Source organism: Passer montanus, unplaced genomic scaffold (genome assembly GCF_014805655.1).
Source record: "Passer montanus isolate IOZ18808 unplaced genomic scaffold, ASM1480565v1 scaffold39, whole genome shotgun sequence".
In the NCBI taxonomy this organism is placed as follows: domain Eukaryota; kingdom Metazoa; phylum Chordata; class Aves; order Passeriformes; family Passeridae; genus Passer; species Passer montanus.
This window is the reverse complement of record NW_024368707.1, coordinates 5116057-5136151: the sequence shown is the minus strand read 5'-3', so window position 1 is coordinate 5136151 and position 20095 is coordinate 5116057. Positions and strand designations below refer to the sequence as shown.

Below are 20095 nucleotides of genomic sequence, written 5' to 3'. Positions count from 1 at the left end.
GCATCTCACTGAGCATCCACTCTAGTAAGACCAGAAATTACTTTTCCAGGAGTTAGGATTTCTCATTTATGACAAGCATAACTTCTCAAAGAAGCTGGTGAAAAAAGACTTCTGGCTGGTTTTTTGCATTGATTCTTGAAATAAGAAAGAGAAGGAATTGAGATTGGGAACAGGTGTAGGAAAGAACACTTTTTTTGTGTGTGCTCAAGGTGAGTGTGACCTCAGGGTGCACAAAAATCAAATGAAGAGAGTAATGGATACAAAACATCTGTGAAGAGAGCAGCCATTGGTAGGAAGGACAATGCCTTAATGAAAATTGTGTAGAGGTGGAAGGCCTCTTCCAAGCTCAGCTGCAACAGGATTTGTCTCATGAGCTTCCCCAGCCATTTCCTCAGTCAGAGAATTGGAAGTACCCGTGGAAGAATCCTCTGTCTCACAGAGCCTGGTGCAATCAAGTTGAGCAGTGGGAGTAAGAGCCTCTCCAGGGCAGTTATTCAGGGAAAGAGCAAGGAATGTTGGTCCTTCCCTTAGCACAGGGAAGGGTGTCCTTCAGTGCCCCTTGGTACAGACATGCTGGCACACTGCCATTCTGCCCGTGGGGCTGGCTTTGTGTCAGCCCTGGGCTGGTGGAGGCAGCCCCACCTGCCCTGCCCTGCTGACACAGGGGCTGTGGCGCAGCCTCTGGTTTGGCCTGTCTTGCAAGTCTCAGCTGGGCAAAACCTGTGCCCTTGGGATCTGGCACTCCTGCCTCTGGAATGGTGGGTATGTGGGATCTGTGATGTACACAGCTCCCTGCAGTGCTTGCCTTTGCTGCGACACCAGGGCAGGAGAATGGGGCTGCCCCAGGCCTGGGAATCATCCTGCTCATGGTTGTTACCATGCTCTGTCAATACATTGGTGCTTCAGCCTGACCCCACTGCCTTTCACAGCTCAGAAATGTCTGCAGCAGATTGACACGGGAGCTGCCGGGGTCTCTTCTGCAAAGGAACTGAAATGTGCAGTGGTACTGGGTCCATCTGTCAAGGTGCTTCATGCACCTGCCTGAAGCAGTTCCTGGGCTGAATTACACACTGCCCTTCACAGGTGTCTGCTGAGCTTATATTCCAACAAGATCCCAGGAAACTTTTCAATCATGGTGCCAACTAACCTGGATCTCTCTCAGGTTGTCAGAGTCCAGCTCTATCCCCCTCCCAGGTGTGTATTGGAGATGGTGTTTGTTAGCTGTCCTTCCAGTCATAAGGCAGGGCCCAAAATCTTGGATGTGAACTGAAAGCAGGAGCTAATTCTGCTGTGACACTGTCTAGTGAATAAGGAGTGACAGCTCATGGCAAATGACTTGAGACAATTCTTCTTTTAGCTGTCCCTCACCCCTGATCATGGAATTCCTGGTGCACTTTTCCATCGCTCAGTGAAGCCAGTACAGGGAACCAGACAAAATGGTCAACAGAAGACATGATTTGTGGGCAGAAATTATGAAAGTCTTGTCACCTCTTTAATTTGCATATGTTTAGTGGTATGGAAAAGGTGTGGGTGTGTTGTTTCTGTGGTCATGCATCCCACTGCAATCTTCCACCAATTATTTCCAGACTTCAACTACTTTTTCAGGTCTGAAGGGCTGTGCTGAGTTCCTGGGATTAATTTGTGGTAGGTGGCCCTGTGGCTACAGCGCTCCATTCTCCTACTACCGTCTCTTCTGGGCAGATGGTGGAAGCAGTGCAAAATTGGATGTGAGAGCTCTGTGCTGCTCCTGGTGCTTGCTTCACTTCACATGAGCTTCAGAGAGATTTATGTGCTGTGAAATCAATAGGGTCTCCCTCTGAAAGCATCTTGTAGATGGGAACTAATGAGTTTCCCATTGGAGCTCTGGCTAAGAATGGCTCCTTCATGTGCCAAACCTGGACCACACAGTTTCCCTTGCTGAGGTAAATAATACCTCTCACCTTTAATATGAAGATTACAGAACAGTTTATATATAAAACACTAATGAATTATACTAATGCTCCCACTATAAAAAGAGTGATATTATCCTCTCCTTCATTCATACAGATTCAAGCCTTAAATGACTTTCCTGTCTCACTTTGAGAGCTGGGTACAGAACCTGTGAGACAAAAGTGTCAATCCAGTCTTTTAACTGGAAGATTTTGCTGTAACCAGTTAACCTTGTATTTGTCAATCTGCCATGCACTTCTTTCCCTTTACATCTTGCCCTTTATGCAGGGAGTAAAAAACCCATCCAGTTTTATGGTGAAAGTATCATCTGGGAGAAGAGAGCAGCAATAGGTTTAGGACTCCTTTCTGGTTCTGTGTATCCTGAAGGCAGAGCTAGGCACAAGCAGCAGGCAGGTCATACGAGATGTCTGTTTTGCTGGGGAGGGTGAGGCTCCAGGGCAGACATGACATGGTCCTGCTGTGGGAAGAACACAGAGAGATCAGGCTGGGCAGGTGGAGGTTGCTATCCTAACACAAAAGCAAGCAAACTGCTGGACCCTGCACTGCTTTGCAAGGGGTAGGGAATGGGGTGCTGTTCCCTGGCTTGGATGAACTGGCTGGAAGGACATGCACAGGCTTGTGTCCTTCACCTTTCCTTGACCTGTGCAGCACCACTGCTGCTCTGAGCGCTCCCAGCATAGTGACAGGAGCACAGTTGTGAGCCTGTGCAACTCTACAGCTTGCTATCTGTACCAAAGCCAAGTCCAGTGCTTCCAGGGGTGCAGGTTAGCATCTCTTGCAGGCAATGTGCCTTGCTGTCCCATTCATAAGTGACAAAAACACATCCATCCCAACTCTGGAGTGCAAAACATGCTAGTAAGGAGTAGTCCTTATACTCAAGGGACTACCTGGTATTTCTATAGAATTCCCTTTTTTCTTCCCCAGTCTGAGTCTGCTGGATATATTTTTACTGCCTAGAACTTCAGCCTCCTTACTGTCCATCAAAACAGAATTTGAACCTGCTTTGAAATATTCACTAGCTTGCTTCAGCCTTGAGCCAGAATTTCAGAAGCAATGTGGATGGACAGTTTAGTTTGTCAGTATAAACCCAGCTGTTTTGTCTGCCTGCAAGACCTTTGGATCTGCAAAACTCCTGTCAAGAATATTGTATTATGGAGAAGATAATTATCTCTCTCAGAATGAGAAGGACTTGGCTGCTTTTACTCTGGGAAAGGTAACTATGGCTAAAGGTATGTACTCTACCATGTCTGACCTAGAAAATGCCAAAATGGTTGTCTGTAGCCTTAGTACTTTATAAACCTTGCTGTATAAGACACAGAAATATATTATTTGTCTTCTGTTTTCTCATCCTGAAAAATGTTCATCTGTCATGTTTTAGATGGGGGCCCATTGTAGACAGGGGAAGATGGAGAGGGCAAACCAGGACAAAAGAATAAATTCTAGTTAGTACAAGCTTTTGCTATGGTTTGTGACTTAAGTATCTTCAAGGTGATGTGAGTTGCAGCCCTATTCCTTCCATGGCACAACACTTTTATTCTGGCGGAAGAATTTTAGAAAACTCCTAGAAAACCACCTGTGTAGCTTTTCTCTTTCACAAATACAAAATCAGTTACATAGGGACACAGAGGTGATGGAAAAGACCTCTTTAAGTTTTTCCCTAAATAGGAGGAAAAATGCATTGCTTCAAACCACAGGCTGCATCCATAGGCTCAGTGCATCCCTGTATGACATTCCTGAGGCTTACCTGCTATTGAGAGGCAGTGGTGCTACACAGAACTTGCCAACAATGGATGGCTCATCCTTGCTCCAAAAAAGATTCTTGGGGATATACTTCAGGGTCACGCTGTTTATCTGGCAGAGGGGAACTCGGTGGGCCAGCAGCCTTTTGCCTGTCTCCTGGTCCTTGGGTCTGCAAGGCAGGGTGAGAGATGTGAGGGATGTGCTCAGTCAACCTGCAGATACAGTCCACATGCAGATCCATGGAAGCACTGGAGGAATCTGCAGTAGTATTGTGAAGCCCTCACATAACAAAATGGAGTGAGAAGACTCGTCTGTCAAAACAAGGCATTGCATGAGCATCTTACAGACTGTCTCTCCATGTTTTACCTCTGTATTCAGGAATATTGCTGTATAAATAGCCTTCCTTCCATCACCAACTCTTCTTACTGTAGCATATTGATTGAAACACTGCTCAGCTTGCCACAGAGAGGTAAGTGTAGGAATGTGTTTCTTGTTGATGGAGTGGCTAAATTATCTTTTGTCTCCTTAAAAAGGAAAAAGCTTAGAAGTTTCTTTCCTCAGTTTGGTAAAAAGACACTTCATAAGACTTTAGGGACCTCACCTCAAACTTAAGGATACTCAATTGGACAGAAACAAAAAAGTCTCCCCTAAGCAATTTAGGAGGAAAAGAAGAGAACAAAAGAACTAATCGCTTTTGTGGGGTGTTTTTTTGCCCCTAACTTAGGTTTTTCTCTGTAAATGGCTTTGTTATTTTGCCTTTTATTAAAACTTTATGTTACCAACACTACCTCAGAAGCCATCCTGCTGATTTCATGCCATTGAGGTAGCTGGGCTATCTCAGGTGTGTTATATTTCTCTGAGAGCTCATGAGACCTGGCTCAAGGAGATAATATAACAGGTAAGTAGTAGATAAGTCAACATCTGTGAAATGGCGAATGGCATGGATAGGGATCAGTGGGGATCAGTACACAAACTGGGGTCCTCAAAGAAAGCTATGAAGTGTCAGGCTCAAAAAGAATGTCCCCTGCACAGAGTACCACTCCTTTCAAGCTGTTAAAGTCCTTGCTTTGAGATGTTGGGAATGCCTGGAAGTTTATACGACTGTACAAGTCAAGGGAGGAGGACTGGACAGGTTTGTGGAACACAAAAGCTAGTAAGGATAATGATCTCATATTTGGCTCTGAAAGTCCCTGAGATGTAACTAGACACAGGGAAACTTTTTGGGGAAGTATTGCTACACGCTTATAGAGAGATTTTTTTTATACTCTTCTGTAGCTACTTGCTTTTGATCATGTTGAAGGTGGGATGTTTGGATAGAGGGACCTTTGTCCATCCCTGTGCTCTTACCCAGGCAATGTGAACTGAGAAATGACAGAGATTTGGTAATGAGCCAATGACCACAGCCCAGTGAGTTGTGTGCCACAGATCTGTGCTTCCCAGGTATTTTAAGTCCCTTCTATGAAGTCCATCCAGGAGGCCTTGCACTTCATCTATTTGGCACCTCCTAGAGCATGGAGATAATTGATTTCCTTGTGCTCATGAAGAATGTTGTGTGCAGCTGGCTTGGCACGGTCCCAGAAGCACCTGGGTGACTGTCTGATCAGAAACATGATGGCAGGGAAAGGGGAGAGGTGACAAAAGGGTCAGGAAGAGCCTACAATTCTGCTAACCAAAGTAACTCTCAGGCACAGGCTGACGGCAGCACTCACAGCAGCCAACCCACACCAGTACACCCAGTCCCTCCCTTACACTGCAGCAGTAGCTGCTAGGTTTTGTGTGTCTGTGTCTGGCTTGAAGCTGCTAAAAAAAAAGAAGCATGGCAAAACTGTGGTCATAAAAGTGAATAATGGATACTGAATGGAGGCCATCTCCCTATGGCATGTTGGAGGAGGAACACAGAATGGCTAACCATTCTGGCTTGAAGCTGCTAAAAAAAAAAAAAAGAATCATAGCAAAATTGTGGTCATAAAAGTGAATAATGGATAGTGAATGGAGGCCATCTCTCTATGGTATGTTGTCCATGGACAGAGGAACACAGAACGGCTAACCACGTTGAAAGAGCCACTCCTGGGACTGACACTTGGTCTAATCCTGCACAACGTTTGGATGGATTTATGAGACTTGGCTGGCTTCAGAGGTATGTTTTCTTGGATATGGGGGATGATGTCATGTGATGTGTAAGCACACAGCAGTGCAGCTGGGAAGTGTCCCGTGTAACAAACTCCTCACTCATCAGCCCCATACCAGCTACTGAAGCTTGGGGACATCTCTCTTGGGGCATTCTGAGCAACATGTGGGGAGCAGTAAGGTTGGAATGGATATTTGGGAGAGGAGACGAGAAGGGCAGTTTGAGGCAAGACACAACCATGTAAGTCCTTTGCTGAAGATCTGAGACTAGCTGAACACTCCCAAGTAAGTCCCTCTGCACTTCTGGGAAACTGCAGGGTGATATACATGACAGATCATCTGAGATAAGTCACTGATCGATCAGTGTCTCAACTGTGATGTGAGGATCTATGTTTAGATGCCCATTTGATACTCTGAACTTGACTGCACTGGAAGGCTGAGCTTTGCCTACAGCAGAGAAATTTTCCCTTTGCTACTAGTGGGAAATAAAATGGACATCTTCAATTTTATACTCTCAAATCTGTAGGTTTATTGCTGTAAGCAAATGTTTCAGTTTAGCTTTGAGCTTCTAAGAAAGGCATTTAAAAGAAACACAGCTGCTGCTTCCCCCCGCAGGGCATCTCTGGCTCGGTTACCCTGCTCTAACTCCACTGTCTCATTAAAACCGGAGGGTACAGCAAAGCCTCGGGATTGCCTGCCTGGCTCACTTCCTTTCCCCCCAGCGCTCACATGCCTCCTGCTGGACTCCCACCAAACTTAGCGTCCGACAAATGCCAGTGGAAGTGCTGCACGGGTCCTGGTTTGACCTGGGCATTACTATTTCTTCCCTCCTGCATCCGTGGAAAAAGCAGATTCGGATTCCAAACCAGGAATAGTTGAACAGACTGAGCTCCACCAGGCTGGAGTACAAACCCAAATTGTGGTGCCTGGCTGGAAATCTGTGACCAAGCATCTACGTCACTCTGGAAAGTACCCTAGAGTGTGGCTTCTCCTTCCCCATTTCTGCCCCCTAACTCCTGGTGCCCACGACTGAATCAGCAACACAAGGAGCTCCAGGGCACAGTATTTTGGCTTAGCAGTAAGGACTGTGTGGGAGCCAGCACTGGAACCCCTGTGATCCCAGGAGAGCTGTCTGGGACTCTTTAGCAGGCTGCTTTCCTGCTTCCTGAGGCAGCCAGCAGCATGTGTTAGCTGCATTGTGGTTCCCAGTCCAGAGCAATGGGCAAGGAGTAGGGAGAAGTAAGGAAGACTGCGGAACTTGTTGTGGTGGGGAAATCCCCTGGTGGCAAGAGCTGTAGAAGCTGTGCAGTCTGATCTTTTAATCAGACACATTGTGGTGGAGGGTGGTGTTTTCAAGAGGCATCTTTCTATCTACACAGTGGGTCTTGGTCCCCTGCCCCTTGCTTTTGCCTGCAATGGGAGTGAGAGCATTGCTGCGTTACTGCAGAGCCAACAAATACTAACACATTTCTGGCTATGCTGAGGTGCACTTGTCTCCTCTTTGCCACTCTTGGGCATCAAGAGAAATGTCAGAGCCACCAAGCCCATCCCTCTGGAGCCTCTGGTGGATTGGGGTCCTGCTGTAAGCCACCTCTGTCTGCCAGAGCAGGGCTATTCTATCTGACAGTGATTGCAGTTTGAAGTGGAGTCAGGTCAGGGTATGGTGTGGAAAAGGAACTGGTGCAGCCACACAAAAGTATGCAAATCAGGGGCTCCCAAGGTGTTCCTAATGCTTTGTGCACTTGGGAAAGACACGGACCCAGTCAGGGTTACTGAGTAATGGTAGCACATGCCTGATTCTTGAAGGCATTTAAGGAAAATGTGGTGGGACTCAAGAAACAAGGTTGTGGTTCTTCAGGGAAATACACTGTTGTTGTGCTTTTTCTGGACTAGGATAAACATCCTTACTCATGGAGCTGGGAAAAGCAGGCCAGAAGCATGCACTGTCACTCACATGGTGATCTTTGCTGTGTCCTTGGTGCTGTTGCTGCTGAAACTGATTTCAATGCTGGTGACTCTGTTTCTTTTCTTCTGCAACTGGAACTCAACCAGGCTGTGGTGGACTGAGCAAGAAGAATGGGGGTGTGAGGACACGTACTATCTGTAGGACCTGCCCATGACAAAAGAGGGGCTCTAGCACTCATTCACTGTCCCCACCAGCAGAAAAGATTGAACAGACATAAGAAAGAATCAAGTCTTTGTGCTATGTTAGGCACAGAGGCCATGTCTGCACAGCCCAGTGTGAACCAACATGCATTTTCAACCCCTTGTACTTCAGCCCTGAAACATGTGTGGCTGTGTTAGTTCAGGGCTGTGCCCACACTAACAAATCTGTTGGAAAGGGCTTTATGGAGGAGATGTGCAAGGTTATTTCTCTTCAGTGGTGTGTCTCAGACCCCAAGGCCCACAGAAGCTGACTCTGATGGGGTAGAGTGCTGTGATCCATCCTGGGGTCCTCAGAGAGTCTGCCCCATTGGCCAACACCCTCTGACTCATTTTTCTGTCATGCTACTTACCACAGAATGGGGCTGAAGGACTGGTCATTAAAAAAACTTTCACTTCCTGGGGCAGCCTGCTCATGTTGACACCTGCCTGCTCCAGCAGACCTGCAGGGAGAAATAAAGTCAGTGCAGAGAAAGCCATGAATGACAGAATAGAAATATAAGCAAGAAATATAACAGAAATATAGTACATATCAGTCACCTCCTTTTCACCCTGCCTGACTCCCCTGTCTTGGAGAACAGGTCCCTTTCTTATACCAGTGCAAATCAGAGCAAGTACAAGTTTGTGGTGTCTGACAGGTTAACGTTCCCTCACTTGGCTACCCCAGGTAATCATCACCAGAGACCCTCTTTTCCTTTACTGCTTTCTTTCAATATTTCATTTATTGGCTTTCTTTTCATTCCTCTGCTAACACACTTTGTTGTTAGCTGCATCTGTGCAAAATGAGCAAGACTAAAGACTACCAAGTCAGGAAACTTAGTGCAGATGTAAATGACAGTGCAAACACAAGGGAAATTGAATTCCTTGGTCAAATTAGGAAACCACCACAACTCATGGTCTGCATTGTTGAATAGCTGGCAAAATGGTTTGGTGAGATGAGCGAGAGGTGGCTGATCTGAGAGAACCTGTGCCAAAAAAGGCCTCTCTTTATGCTCCTCTGGCACCAGACTGCAAATAGCAGCAGAGGACACTTCCTTTCCTCATTCCACAGACCAGTTTCAGAAGCCTAAAAGAGGCACCTATTACCTTCTCCCAGTCTAAGGAGTTAATCTTTGGAGAAATTTATGAAAAGGAAGTGACTCAGCAGCCCTGAATAGTGTAGAAGACTGGGACTTCAGGCTTGAACTAAAATTTCCAGCTGCTTCTCTAAACAAAAATTTTTTTTTACTGATTGCCTACTCATTCGGGCAGGGGATTCTGGAAACTTTCTTTCAACATATATCTGGGCCCTAGGAAATGTTTAAAGATCAGAAATGTTCAAGATTTTGTTGTTCAACCCTGGTCAATAGATGAGTTTTTATAATGTATCTACATAAGCCATAAAACAAAACAGTTTGTCACTCTTCCCAAACAGATCCAAAGCAAATCCTGCTCAGAGAAATCTGGGCTGCATCCTGTGCTCTGCACTGACACCATCAGGAATGTATTGTCATTTGCTCCGGGCACATCTCATGCTGGTACCGTACCTATTCTGGGACAGGAGGACAGGAAGGGTTTTTCACAGTCCAGGCAGTGACCATTTAGGAAATCTTGATGACTTGCGCAGGGGAACCCCACGATGGGACAGGGGTGGCTCAAGGCACTGATGTAGAGATGCACAGCCCTCATGTGATCGCAGATCAGGAAGTTATAGCCTGCAAGGAAAAAATAAATCAGAGAAAAGCAGCCATGAGTCTTCCTGTCAGCTTCAGGTTTTTTGCTCATTCCCAGGAACTGGGAGTGAAGGAACACTGTTACTGCAGTGATCACATTCCCATTAATAACATTTTCCAGGGCATTTCTGTGGCTACAAGCCCACATCCCACTGCAAGAAAAGTCCTGTGGGAAGTTAGAAATGTGTCTATCTCTCAGACTGAGTCCCTTGGAAGAGAGGGACCACAGGACTGTAAGGTTTCTGTCAGTGTTCCATCAATCAGGCCATCAATCAAGCTCTCTCTTAGGGGGTGCAGCATCTTTGACTCCCACCTGCACTGAAACCCCAGCTATGGGAAATGAGGTACCATAGGTATCTCAGGAAAGCTGACCCTCAATGCACCTGACTCATACAGAACATATTTAAATGTTAGTGAGTCCACACAGTTTACTGTGGAAAGTCCTCTTCTCTAGAAGAAAAGGACAGTAGTTGCACAAACTCTCTCTCTAAGTAGACACAACTTCCAGCATGAAAACAAAAAGCAGCTTTTGTTAGTGCTACCTAAGAGCCTTTCTAGCAAAGTGTCATCTCTGCTGAAGCTAGGGTTTTGTGTCAAAGAGAAGCATCACCAACATCACATCTCCTGACAGCAGTGCCACCAAGACACTTGATCAGTATGTGATTTTAATTTCACTGTTTCTTGTACTGCTGAGAAGAGATGTGGGCTGTGAATATGTTTGTCTCACTTTGCTGACTGCCATGGCTGTAGCAAGAGCTGCTTGCAAGAGCATTTCCCCAGTCTGCTAAATGGCCATGAAAGCTCTTTGCTTGGCCAGAGAGTGTTCTTACCTGCAGAGATGAATCGGGGGCATCCTGGCTGATCTTTGCCTCCATTGACAAAATAATCTATGTGGCCTACAGGAATCCGGATCCCAAAATCTGAAAGGAGGTGAAATGCCACTTCATTCTCAGGCTTGGCTCTTCTGTAGGTTTTACCCTACATGTTGATGACAGGTCCCAATAATTGGTTGAGCATTAGTAGTACTGGAGCCAGCTCTAATGCTGGAGACATCAAGGCCAGATTTCCTGCTTCTACATGTGCATGTTTGATGCATGGAGCAGAAAATGCTCCAGGCCCTGCCACCAAAATGACTGGAAACTGTGTCTTAACCACCAGCTCAGCAACTCTAGTTCTTGGTTCTATGTAAAGGAGAGCTAAACTGACCAGAGCCTTAATGTGGGATTATGAAGGATAATTGAGAGTTGTGTTGGTAGAGGTTTTCATGGTCTCCAGGCAAAAGGTGTGACTCAAAGGCACCACATTATTCCTTAGGAGAGGTTCTGCCTATGTGGAACCTCAGTGCTTTAGAGAAGTTACTCTGTTGTTGCACCAGCTGTTGGTTTGACTCTGTTACTTTCCAACAGCACGCTGGGTGGCACCTTTCTTACATCAGGCAGGAAAAAACAAAGTGAGGTTAGACCTATAAATTCTCTTCAGGCAGTAAAAGTCATGCTGAGCTCATTCTGCATAAACTCACTCTGCTGTAGCAATCTCCGCCTGTCTGTTGTTTAAAGTGCTCTGGGGTATGAATTCATCATCAAAACCTTTCTTAACAAGAAATTTCCTCAGACTGAACTTGAACTCATAGTAGTTTGGCAAAAAAAGGGACAATGACCTACAGACTCCTTAGCAATAATGATACCAGGAGGAACAGAAGGCCAGTGGAGGAAGAGGGAAGCCAGCTTACTGTCAGCATCAGTATGAATGGCTTCCACGAAGAGGGCATCCCCAGGATCCAGACGTTCCTCGGGGCTGGCTCTGGTGTACTTAGGGCCTGCAGGATCCAGGGCTGTAACAAAATCAAACACCTCAACAAGTACTCTTCAGCCCCTCTCTTTCTTATTTCTGGACCAGTTACTTTATCTAGGACTTTAAAAATAGTGCTAGGCAGATATAATAAATTATTCCCAGGTCTCAGCAAGTAAGCTCCAGAATAGTTTCTGCTAGAGACAACTTCCACTACAGCTTCCTTGCATTGTTCCCACTGTTCCACACACTTTGGCAGTGTTTTAACTAAAGGTTTTATGCTGTAATGCCATGACTGAGCCTTAAATAGCTCTAACAAAGAGAGTGCATAGTGTCTCTTGAAGTTTTGGTGAAAGAGAATCAAACTTTTTAATGCTTTCCCAAATTGTACTGTCATGTGTGTTAGCACTACAGTCTGAGAAATGTCACTGCAGATCAGCAGTTACTTGGTGAATTCAGCACCCCAGACATTAACCAACTCAGGAATTACAGAAGTTTCATACTACCTAACAGTTTTAAACCAAAGAGGCTTATGAGCCCTTTCCCCACAAATAAAATTGAGTCTTTAGCAATCATCTACATTTTTGCCTAAAACTTGCTCCTAGAGCAACTTCTGTGGACTCAAAGGAACACAGAAAAGTGTCCTTGGCAATACCAAGAAGCAGATTAATTTTTTTTCCCCGAGGTTTGTCCTGTTCTCGTTTTATAGAAAAGTAACCTCACAAAACTTTTTTTTTTTTCACTCCCCAGGCAACAATACTTTAGGAAGCAGGTCTGCTCCACATGCCAATTAACCTTGGAGCTGGCTGGTTTCACAGCTTTGGACTCAGTCTCATTAATTCTGTATGGAGAAGGCAGTACCAACAATATACAAATGGGCATGTCTGCATTTGTGAGGGGAGAGGGAAGGAGGAAAAGAAGGAAAAAAAAAATCTTATTTTCTGTTCTTTCTGTAAATAAAAGCTAAAAATAAGACTTTAGTGCTCTTTAATCTTGGTAAACTCAAAAAGCTGAGAGGTTCCCCACCTACTTCCACAGACCACGTTGTAGTTAAAAGCTTTAAAAGACACTGAAAATTGTTATTTAGTGTGGCATAAAATTCTTAGTGAGAGGCAGAAACCTAATATAACATACACTTCAGCAAATTGTGGCTCTGGGGTCAAATTCCTGTGTGAGGAATTTGTGAGGAGGCAGGAAATGAGATCAGGCATATCTTGGGTCTAACCCAACCTGTCTTCAGGCTCCTAAATCTGAACTGGAATCTGCAGTGCCCAGTGTGCCTATGAAATCACAGGACAAACAAGAATGTGAATGAAATCACAGGACAAACAATCTCATCAGGAGATGAGATCAGGCATATCTTGGGTCTCACCCAAACTGTCTTCAGGCTCCTAAATCTGAACTGTAATCTGCAGTGCCCAGTGTGCCTATGAAATCACAGGACAAACAGGAATGTAGAAAAGGGATTGTATTCTAGCAGAGTTTAAAACGCAATACAAAAATCTACAGAGCTTCTATTACATGTAGACAACATAAAGGGAAAGAGAGCTTAACTCTGAAGTTAATTACCATGGTTTCATGAAAATGTGTCTGCTTCTGCTCATCTGAAGACATCACTGATCATAAAATTCTAGTGCAGAACAGAGGCTATTCTAATTTTCTCCTAATGTAAACTTTGATTCACAGCTTTAACAAGGGCTCAACATGAAATTCACTTCCTGTTAAGAAATGCCTGTGTTTCATGCACCATGGGTAGCTGTGAAAACTGAACTAACATTTTTCTAGACTGCCCAGCCAAGCGTGGAGTGAGACCCTTCCTGAGGATACCTCTGTGGACAGACCAGCATGGGCTGAGGCAGCAGGACCTGAGGCCAGACTGCTGGAGACTGTCTGTTCCTTCTTAGTAGCATTCCCCTCCTATCAAAATGAATCTCTCTGGATGGGGATACCCAGAATGTAGTAAAACACTTGGCAATCTGATATGAGATAAAATTCAGCCCCACTTTGAGGAGGGGTGATGGTGGTGGTGGTGGTATGTAGACTAGAGACCTTCCAAAGTTTCTTCTTACCTAAATGATTCTGTGACTTTTTTCATGCTTCACACCTAAATGCTGAACAAGTCCTCAGTGCACCAAAACCTCTAAATGACAGGATCAGCCTATAACCATTTTGCTCTGTAATTCCCCCAGTGGAGCCTCTTCCTCACACCCAGGAGTCTGGCTGTGTTGAAGGTCAGCTCTGATTTGGTACAGTTTGGTGGCATTAGACCAGCCTACTGTGAGGACAGCCAACTTGTAGGGGAGAACAGCAAGGAGCCTCATCTGGGTCCTGCCAACATTGGCTCAGGCTCTTGCATTTGTTCTTTGCCTGAGCTGTGTGGTAGGGATGCCATGCCCTGGCCTTTGCCTTGTTGGCCCTGCTTGGTCCTGACTTGACTTCCCAGCTTCATCTTGGGCTTTCCTCATCACTACAAATAGACTGTGCATGACCCTGGTTCCTGTCACTGGACCTGCTCTGCTCTTCTTGCCCAGACACAGTAGGACTGTATCCCTTGTCTGTGAGGCCACTGCCCATGTTACTGTCCCCTTGGATCTCAGCTCATGTTTTCTTGCAGAACTGCTCACTCCTGCTGCTCCCCCCACAACTGCATTGTGGCTAAATTCTAAGAACCACATGTACATGCTATCATTTGGAAGCAAAGCTTATGAGTGTTGTGGGCTTTCACTAGACATGAGGGCTCATACTTTGCTAAGCTGTCACAAGTTTGAAGAGTGTAGCAGAGGTGGAAGGACCTTTTTACAAATACTTGTGTTCTTTTGGCAGCATGGAGGGGCCTGATGTTGGAAAGGCGCTGTCAGAATCTAGGGAGAAGCCCATAAGCTTGGATCTAGTGAGCCCTTATGAAATTAAAAGACCGCTCTGAATGCCTCCCCTTTCTTGCCCTTTCATTCTCTCTCCTGAAGGGCAGGTGAGGACCCCAGACTCAGGGGGTGATACCTGTTATCCGTCCCAGGCGGCCGCCGTGGAAGTGCCCCACCAGGCCCCCGACATGTGCTCCCAGGCTCACCCCAATGATGTGGATAGATGTCCCTGAGACTCCCAGGGCCTGCAGGGTGACAGTAACACAAATTACTGCTTCTGTAGCAGAAAAGTGAAATACCCTGTCCCAGCCCACACAGCAGCTCTATAACTCTCCTAATGTAGGATTGCTTTTGAGGCGTACAGTGGGAAACCAAATACTTAAGGAAATGATGGGTATTGCACTTCATGTTTTTCAGGGCCTTTCTTCAGGTCCATGGATGCAAACCCAGCCCTAATCAGGTTGGTCAGCAGTGCAAACATTTCATGGAGAGTTTATATTTAGCTGGTTAACACAAGGATTCATCACCCTGATTGCAGAAGTCTTGTTCAGCTGTGCTTTGCACGAACAGAACAGGACAGGACATTTCTGGATATTTCCACATACTGGGAAGTTTATCTGAAGCCCAGAGCAAATATAATACAGCCTCAAATCTCACTCCCTCTAGCTTCCTGGACAAAATTTCTCAGCAGAAGAAGAAGAAGAAGAGTGTCCAGTGAATATGGATCTGAGAAGACCCAAGGCAGACTTTAGGTTTGTTCTGAACCAGAGAGGCAGCTAACAACTGGGATTTTTTCCAGAAAATCCCAGCTGTTAGCTGGGATTTTTTGAGTCAAAACTCAAAAACTCCAAAGGAAGAAGAAAAATGGTGGCATGCTCAAGCCTGAATTGAAAGAGGGAAAAAGGAAAAATCTGGATTAAAAAAGTCCACTTGTCCAACTCTTGGATACAGCAGGTTGGGAGCAGCTCCCCAACCATGTTCCCTGCACTGGGAATGCACAGTAGCTTACCAGGAGCTTGCTGATGAACTGTGAGATGGCAAGGGCCAGCTGTGTGACATTTTCCACTGCAGAGGGATAGGCTCCTGTAGATCCATAAATCCAGTCTACTGCGACCACATTCACCTGGCTGGTTTGCAGTATGGCTTGGACAAGCCCTTCAATCCAGGAAGGTTTGGTACCCAAAGCCCTGAGGAGTCACCAGAGACAAGGATGTTAGCTGTTCCTCAAACAGGCCATGTGCCACCGTGTTGTTCACTGGTGCTGGAGCTTCACATGTCTCAGAGGAGGCTGCCTGGCAGTGGCTGGAAGTTATTTTTGGAGCCAGACACCCACACCTGGATTTTTGTTTTTTTTGTGGTGGTGTAATGACATTTTCCAGAATGCTCTGATTTGTGAGGGAACCAGATATTTTAATGAATGAAAGAACATCTACAGAGCTCAGGCTGACATCTCACTCTCTCTGTGGTGATTCATTTAGCCACCACAGAGCCCACCTGGAGTAAGTGAGGTGACTGGGAACACCTGGATCCTTCTCTGCTGTCACTGGCAGATCACCTGATCTTTCATTGCTACATTTTCTCATCTCCAGACAATCTATTCCAAAGAATTCCAGGAAAACCAAGGAGGCTCTGTTCTACCCAGTTCCCCTAATGCCATCTGCTGAAGAGTGTGCTATCTCACTTGAATGATCAAAGGCTGGTTTTCTGAGAAGACCTTGTGGTTTCATCCTGGTTTTCTATTCACTTTCTATTCAGGCATTTGTACTTCAAAACAAAAAAATATTATATGGTCACATCTGACTAAAAAATGGCACAAAAGTTTGCAGAATGATGGCAGTTAAAAAAAAACCCAGCTCCAATCCCAACACTTTCAAGAACAGAAGGATAATCAGTCTCCTTGTGGTTCTAAATGGCTTATTAACCCAGGTTATTTGGCATGAAATCCAAGGAGATAATTTAATGGGACAAGAATCTTAAAGAAAAGACTTCTTAACTAAAAATGTTGAAAAAAGGAAGGAAGGAAGGAAGGAAGGAAGGAAGGAAGGAAGGAATTTATGCTAATTTCTAACTTTTTTTTAGGCTCCAAATGGTGTGAAGCACACACAAGAAAAGGCAACTGGTCACAAACTGAAGGATTTCAAGTTATGCTGTAATGTGGGGTGTCAGTAGCATTTTCCACCAACAGCCTCCCAGAAACTTCCTGGGTCCAGTTTAGGGCTGAGAATTCCAGTCTCTGCTCTTTGGAGTTGTTTTTCATGCAGCAACTCTGCTGGGGAGACAAGAAGGTCACACAACCTATAAATGAATATTAAAAAAAGGAGGGAAGGAAGGAAGGAAGGAAGGAAGGAAGGAAGGAAGGAAGGAAGGAAGGAAGGAAGGAATTTATATTAATTTCTAACTTTTTTTTTAGGCTCCAAAGGGTGTGAAGCACACACAAGAAAAGGCAACTGGTCACAAACTGAAGGATTTCAAGTTATGCTGTAATGTGGGGTGTCAGTAGCATTTTCCACCAACAGCCTCCCAGAAACTTCCTGGGTCCAGTTTAGGGCTGAGAATTCCAGTCTCTGCTCTTTGGAGTTGTTTTTCATGCAGCAACTCTGCTGGGGAGACAAGAAGGTGACACAAGCAGGAGAGTTCCACGCCAGCCCACCTGGTGTTTGGGAATGCTTGTGCAGTGTTTAATTTACCAGTGAAAACTTAGTCACAGTGCTCTTCTTTCTCTCACCTGAAGCCATGGATGATGATTTTGGTTTCCAGGCTGCTGTTGAAGCTGTAGTTCTCGATGCCATCATCAGCTGAGATCAGCTCTCCACAGCTGGGGCTCAAGGAAGTGAACAGAAGAAACTGGACCTGAAGTTTTCTGCCCCGTAGAAAGCTGGCTCTCTGGAAATCTGTGCAGTGATGCTCTGAGAGCCTGTCTGTATTCCCTGCACAGGATGGAGGGAGTGGCACATTTAGTCTGGGTCTGTGCAATGGGAAAAAAAAACCACCCCTTATTCTAATTCATCAGGAAAATTAAGGTAGCAATTTCACTTCTGTTGATAAAGATTAAAAGTTTCTAGCATAAATTAAAATGAAACAAATCTGGAAACTTAACTCGACTGATAAAGTTGTTTCTGTCCTTTGATGAAATACCAGTTCTGTCTGGGAAAATAACCATGGATATAATACCAGCTTTGACTTCTGAGAGTTGTTTTACCACGAGGTGAGTGATATTTTGCTGGTTTTTTAAGCAAATTTGCCACCTACACCAGGTACTAAGTACATTTATGAGGTGGCTGTTAGATCTTTTAAAAATGGTTGCTGACAGGTAGGCACTACCGAATGGGGATATTTATATTCAAATTCTGGTAGGCTTAGTAGAAGGTACAAGTCTAACTGACAATTGCATCAAAAATCCAGAAATAAGTATGAGAATGCTGATGAAAAAATATGTCACTGATAATTTCACAATTGATTCATTTAGTTGATGAAAATGCTTTATGAAAAGGAAAATGTTGCTGCTGGAAGGCTCTTTGACCTAGGCAGAAAAAAATAAACACCCAACCTGTAGCTAGTAAAGCATCTGAGCAAATTTAGGCTAGACAATAAGCACAGAAGTTCAGCAGTATGTGTCACTAGCAGTGTTACTTTTAGAGCTGGCATAGGTCAGCAAAAAGGGGTGAGATTCAATATTGAGATTCCTCTAGAAGGATGTGACTATCCCTCACTGTTGTTTATTTTGGTCTTCCTGTGCACTGACAAGGAAGAAAGAGATATTTTTAGAGATCAGCTTGGAAAAAATGCAGGTCATGAGTCAGTCTAAGTAGCAAAAGTGGTTCCAGTGCCAGCACAGTGAGTGAGAACTGGCATAAGATGAGTGGGATAGTGAGGAAAGGAAGGGCAGGAGGTGCACTGCAGTGAAGCTGCACCTGATGTGGGACTGTAGATGTGATCACTAAGGCAGTCTCATTGACAGTACGATTAAGGAAAGAAATGGAAGTGTGGCATTTGTTTATTTTTCTCTCAGCTACTGCAGATCACACTTGCTCACCTTTTGAAGCAATGTGTAAAAGATGCCACTGCCAGAGGCCAAGTGGTCCCTTTTCTACATCCTTACACTTCAAGGCAAACCTGGATTGTTCTTGTAAATCAGGTAAAGGGAATTAAGTCACTGAGAGTGATTGAATCAAAACAAAAGAGAAGCAAGGACCATTCTTGCACTACTTTTTCTCCCCCGCACCTAGCAAGGTTATTGCCAGGACCTCCTGACATACAGCTTGTTTAGGGAAAATTGAATTCAGATCCTTCTCTGTAAAACCTTCAATCCCTTGCCAGTCACTCATGTTTTTCTTACCTGTTTGTGCTGAGCTGGGCAGCAAGAGGAGAGCAAGAACCATGAGCAGTTTTCTCTTCGGATCTTCAACCATCTTCCTGTTCGTCCAACACAAGTATAAGGATTGTGCAGGGGAAAAACAGCTGTGGTTAATGATCAGCTTGACTCTGTAATGATCAATCAGCCTGTGTACTTTTGGGAAAATGACCTAATTTGGATTTTGAGAAATTACCTCTGCTTTTATTTAACCATTAGTCAAAATTTGAAGCAGAGGCTTCACTGACTTTTTGGTTAAAGGAGATGTTGATCTTCCTCTCCTCCCTACCTCCCTTTCCTCAAAGGAAACTTCTCACTTCAGAAATCAGCCAGTGAAACCAATCCCAGCAAGCGATAGAGTTACAGTGCTTTATCCTTGCTACCTAGGCCTTTCTGCCAAATTCTCATTAGGGATGCTGGTTTATCACAAGGCTTCACAGTAAGTCCATGCCAGGAAGATTCATATCAGCCTCGCATCGTATTTTCCTGCTGCATTGCTGTCTTTCCTGTATTTCTGCTTTTGGTCAGATACCTGTAACAGTCTAAATAAAGCAAAACAGTGGATTATATCTGAAAAGTGAGGGAAAGGCAGGCTAAAATGTAACTGGTGGTCATATCACCAAAACACGCCCAGACTACATTTTTTAGGGTGAGGGCACCCTTCAGTAATGCACCAGCATCATAAGCATGCAAATACTTCAAAAAGACCTTTGAATAAAAAACTTTTCCACTTTGATGTATACAGATGGAGAAGCAGAAGTGCACACCCAGATGTGTAACATGACATTGGTGATGTGGAGGTCCCATATCCCTGGCTGAGATGGACTTTCAGGTAAGGACACACCTGTATCCTCTGTGTTGGTCTGTCGTGCTGGACAAGGCAGCTTTGCTGTGCTAAATGGCAGGAAGGGTAACAAGCAAAGTTCCCTGTCCAGGTACTAATCTACAGTGGCTTAGTTGAACATCAAAATGAAGAAATTTCTTCAGTCTGATCAGGAAGATAACCAAATGCATTTCAAAAAGCAGTAATTTCTTTAGAGCTATTGGTGATAGCAAAGATTTCCTTACCCCAGTTTGTTCCAGCTGAAGGCTTTGGGGCTGTTTTAGGCAGAAGTTCATCTTATTACCAAATCTTCTTGAAGTGCACACCCAGATGTGTAACATGACATTGGTGATGTGGAGGTCCCATATCCCTGGCTGAGATGGACTTTCAGGTAAGGACACACCTGTATCCTCTGTGTTGGTCTGTCGTGCTGGACAAGGCAGCTTTGCTGTGCTAAATGGCAGGAAGGGTAACAAGCAAAGTTCCCTGTCCAGGTACTAATCTACAGTGGCTTAGTTGAACATCAAAATGAAGAAATTTCTTCAGTCTGATCAGGAAGATAACCAAATACATTTCAAAA

General features: G+C 44.9%; 1 protein-coding gene across 3 annotated transcripts; it reads right to left on the bottom strand.

Annotated features, from left to right (window-relative positions):
* Positions 1 to 1908: 1908 nt before the first annotated feature.
* On the bottom strand, positions 1909 to 18804 carry PLA1A (phospholipase A1 member A). Of its 3 annotated transcripts, none has more exons than XM_039717981.1 (11): positions 18678 to 18804; positions 17067 to 17268; positions 15351 to 15528; positions 14478 to 14586; positions 11422 to 11523; positions 10523 to 10612; positions 9507 to 9674; positions 8334 to 8423; positions 7772 to 7880; positions 3695 to 3859; positions 1909 to 2407 (listed from the first exon to the last, which is right to left on the bottom strand). In XM_039717981.1, exons 1-11 carry the CDS (start codon positions 18748 to 18750, stop codon positions 2323 to 2325), a joined length of 1371 nt encoding a protein of 456 aa, XP_039573915.1. In that variant the 5' UTR covers positions 18751 to 18804; the 3' UTR covers positions 1909 to 2322. The 3 variants fall into 3 exon arrangements, with proteins under 3 accessions (XP_039573915.1, XP_039573916.1, XP_039573917.1); XM_039717982.1 differs by having other exon boundaries at positions 1909 to 2404; XM_039717983.1 differs by lacking the exon at positions 10523 to 10612.
* Between the last annotated feature and the right edge of the window lie 1291 nt (positions 18805 to 20095).